Source organism: Bison bison, unplaced genomic scaffold (assembly GCF_000754665.1).
Source record: "Bison bison bison isolate TAMUID 2011002044 unplaced genomic scaffold, Bison_UMD1.0 scf7180017864289, whole genome shotgun sequence".
Taxonomy (NCBI): Eukaryota; Metazoa; Chordata; class Mammalia; order Artiodactyla; family Bovidae; genus Bison; species Bison bison.
In genome coordinates, this window is record NW_011494861.1 from 6,954,595 (window position 1) to 6,956,804 (window position 2,210).

The 2,210-nt window shown below is 53.3% G+C and overlaps 1 protein-coding gene across 1 annotated transcript in view; it reads left to right on the forward strand.

Moving 5' to 3' along the window:
• The window catches only part of KLHL21 (kelch-like family member 21), a 14,486-nt gene that overhangs the window by 4,989 nt on the left and 7,287 nt on the right, over positions 1 to 2,210 (forward strand). Inside the window, 1 exon segment of the mRNA XM_010849945.1 lies at positions 1,284 to 1,689. Within this exon segment, the coding sequence (XP_010848247.1) occupies positions 1,284 to 1,689 (406 nt within the window).

Consider the following 2,210-nt stretch of genomic DNA (forward strand, 5'->3'; position numbering starts at 1 on the left):
CTGCCAGAATGGGCCAGTTCCCAGTCTGAGGTTGGCCCTGTGTTGTTGGGGAACCAACCCCCTTCAACCCCACCCCTCCCCCCACCACTGAAGTCTGGTCAGTGAACTCCCACAACTGGTCAGACTCGACCCAATTTGCACACCCTTCCATAAATGTCTCAGCTAATCCTTTGGGTTTAGACAGGTGGCTGGGTCATTCCCTACAGCTGCCTCTAGGGAATCTCACAGGGGCGAGGAGGTGGCTTCAGCTGCCTTTGACACAGTTCTTCTTTAGAAGGAAGAAGGGAGGCTGGGAGGACTTTACAAGCAGGCTGTCTTCTCCCTCTAAAAGCTCTGGGCTGTGAGCCGGATAGAATGTCATGGCGGCTCTGCTCTGCCCTGTGCCCCCAGGCTCGGGCAAGGAGGGGAATCCAACCCCCAGGGTTCTTAGGGTCCCTTCACCCTGTGAGAATCCTAATGTCCTAGGTGAGCCTGGTTTAATTTTTGGCAATAGCCAGTACCACTGGGCTTTGTTTGTTTGCTTTTTAGCCCTTTTTTTGGACATATAGATGGAAAAGTAGACATCATACTTGCAGCTTGATGACTTTTTCCAAACAAAACAAGTTAGTAGCTTGCACGTAAATCAAGAAATACAACCCCAGAAGTTCACTCATAGCATCACCTTCTGTGTTAGGTTTCTTCCTGGCTGAGCGCTTAGGTTTCCTCTTAACTCATCCTGGCCCAGCCTTGGTTAGGGGATGCCTAGAATTTAATGAACAAGTCCCCAGGCACCCCACCCACATATGCTGTCTTTGTTTTTTCTTTTTTTTTTTTGGCCAAGCACAGCATGCAGGATCTTAGTTCCCCAACAAGGGATCGAACCTGTGCCCCCTGCATTGTGAGCTCAGAGTCTTAGCCACTGGACCACCAGGGAAGTCCCTCCTACCCACATGACTTGTGGCTCCCTGGGAAAATGAACTCCAAGACCTGGTGCTCCCGTCCAGTTGAGGTGTCTGACTCTGAGTGCAGGGATCCAAACTGAGGTTACTGTGTACTCAGAATTGTGGCCTCTGGGCCTCCGGTTGGCCCACAGAGGTGCGGTGGTGTTTTTATGGCATGAAGCTGGACCATCCTCCTGGGCAATGGTCAGCCTATACCTGGCTTGAGCCCCTGGCTCAGGCCTTGGTAAGAGAGGATGTGTGTTTCATCCTTACTCTCTAGGAAGTTCAGGGAGTCACAGGTGGGTGACTCACCCTGAGTTGGTGTGGGCTAATCATCTATCTGCCCATTGTCCTCCCTGGCAGGCGGATCTGATGGCTCCCGGCTCTACGACTGCGTGTGGAGGTACAACTCAAGCGTGAATGAGTGGACAGAGGTGGCGCCCATGCTGAAGGCCCGGGAGTACCACAGCTCCTCCGTGCTGGACGGGCTGCTGTACGTGGTGGCTGCAGACAGCACGGAGCGCTACGACCACACCACCGACTCCTGGGAGGCCTTGCAGCCCATGACCTATCCCATGGACAACTGTTCTACTACGGCCTGCCGGGGCCGGCTCTATGCCATCGGCTCCCTGGCCGGCAAGGAGACCATGGTCATGCAATGCTACCACCCAGACATGGACCTGTGGTCACTGGTGGACTGTGGCCAGCTTCCACCCTGGTCCTTTGCCCCCAAGACAGTGACTCTGAACGGACTCATGTACTTCATCAGGTGAGTCCCCAGGGGCCAAGGCCACTGGGTGCTCTTTTTTACTAGCTAAGCACAGCTTCAGTGTTCTCCCATTTCACAGATGAGGAGACTGAGGCCACACTGGGCCCTGAGGTTGGATCTTTCTGACATGGAGCCATGGTTCTGCCCCTCATTCCTTAGAGTGGTTTCTGTGGCCTCTTGAGACCCAAGTGTGATAGATGGAGCTAGGTCTTTGCAGAGAACTTTTTGAGATTCAAAGATGCTAAATTAACTATGTCTTTTGGCTAGACTTCGCCTGTGTATGCACGCTAAGTTGCTTCAGTTGTGTCTGACTTTTTGCGACCCTGTGGGCTATAGCCCACCAGGCTTCTCTGTCTGTGGGATTCTCCAGGCAAAAATACCCGAATAGGTTGCCATTTCATCCTCCAGGGGATCTTCCTGACCCAGGGATCAGACCCTTGTCTCCTGCCTTGGCAGGCGAGTTCTTTACCACTAGTGCCACCTGGGAAGCTGCTGCTGCTAAGTCGCTTCAGTTGTGTCCG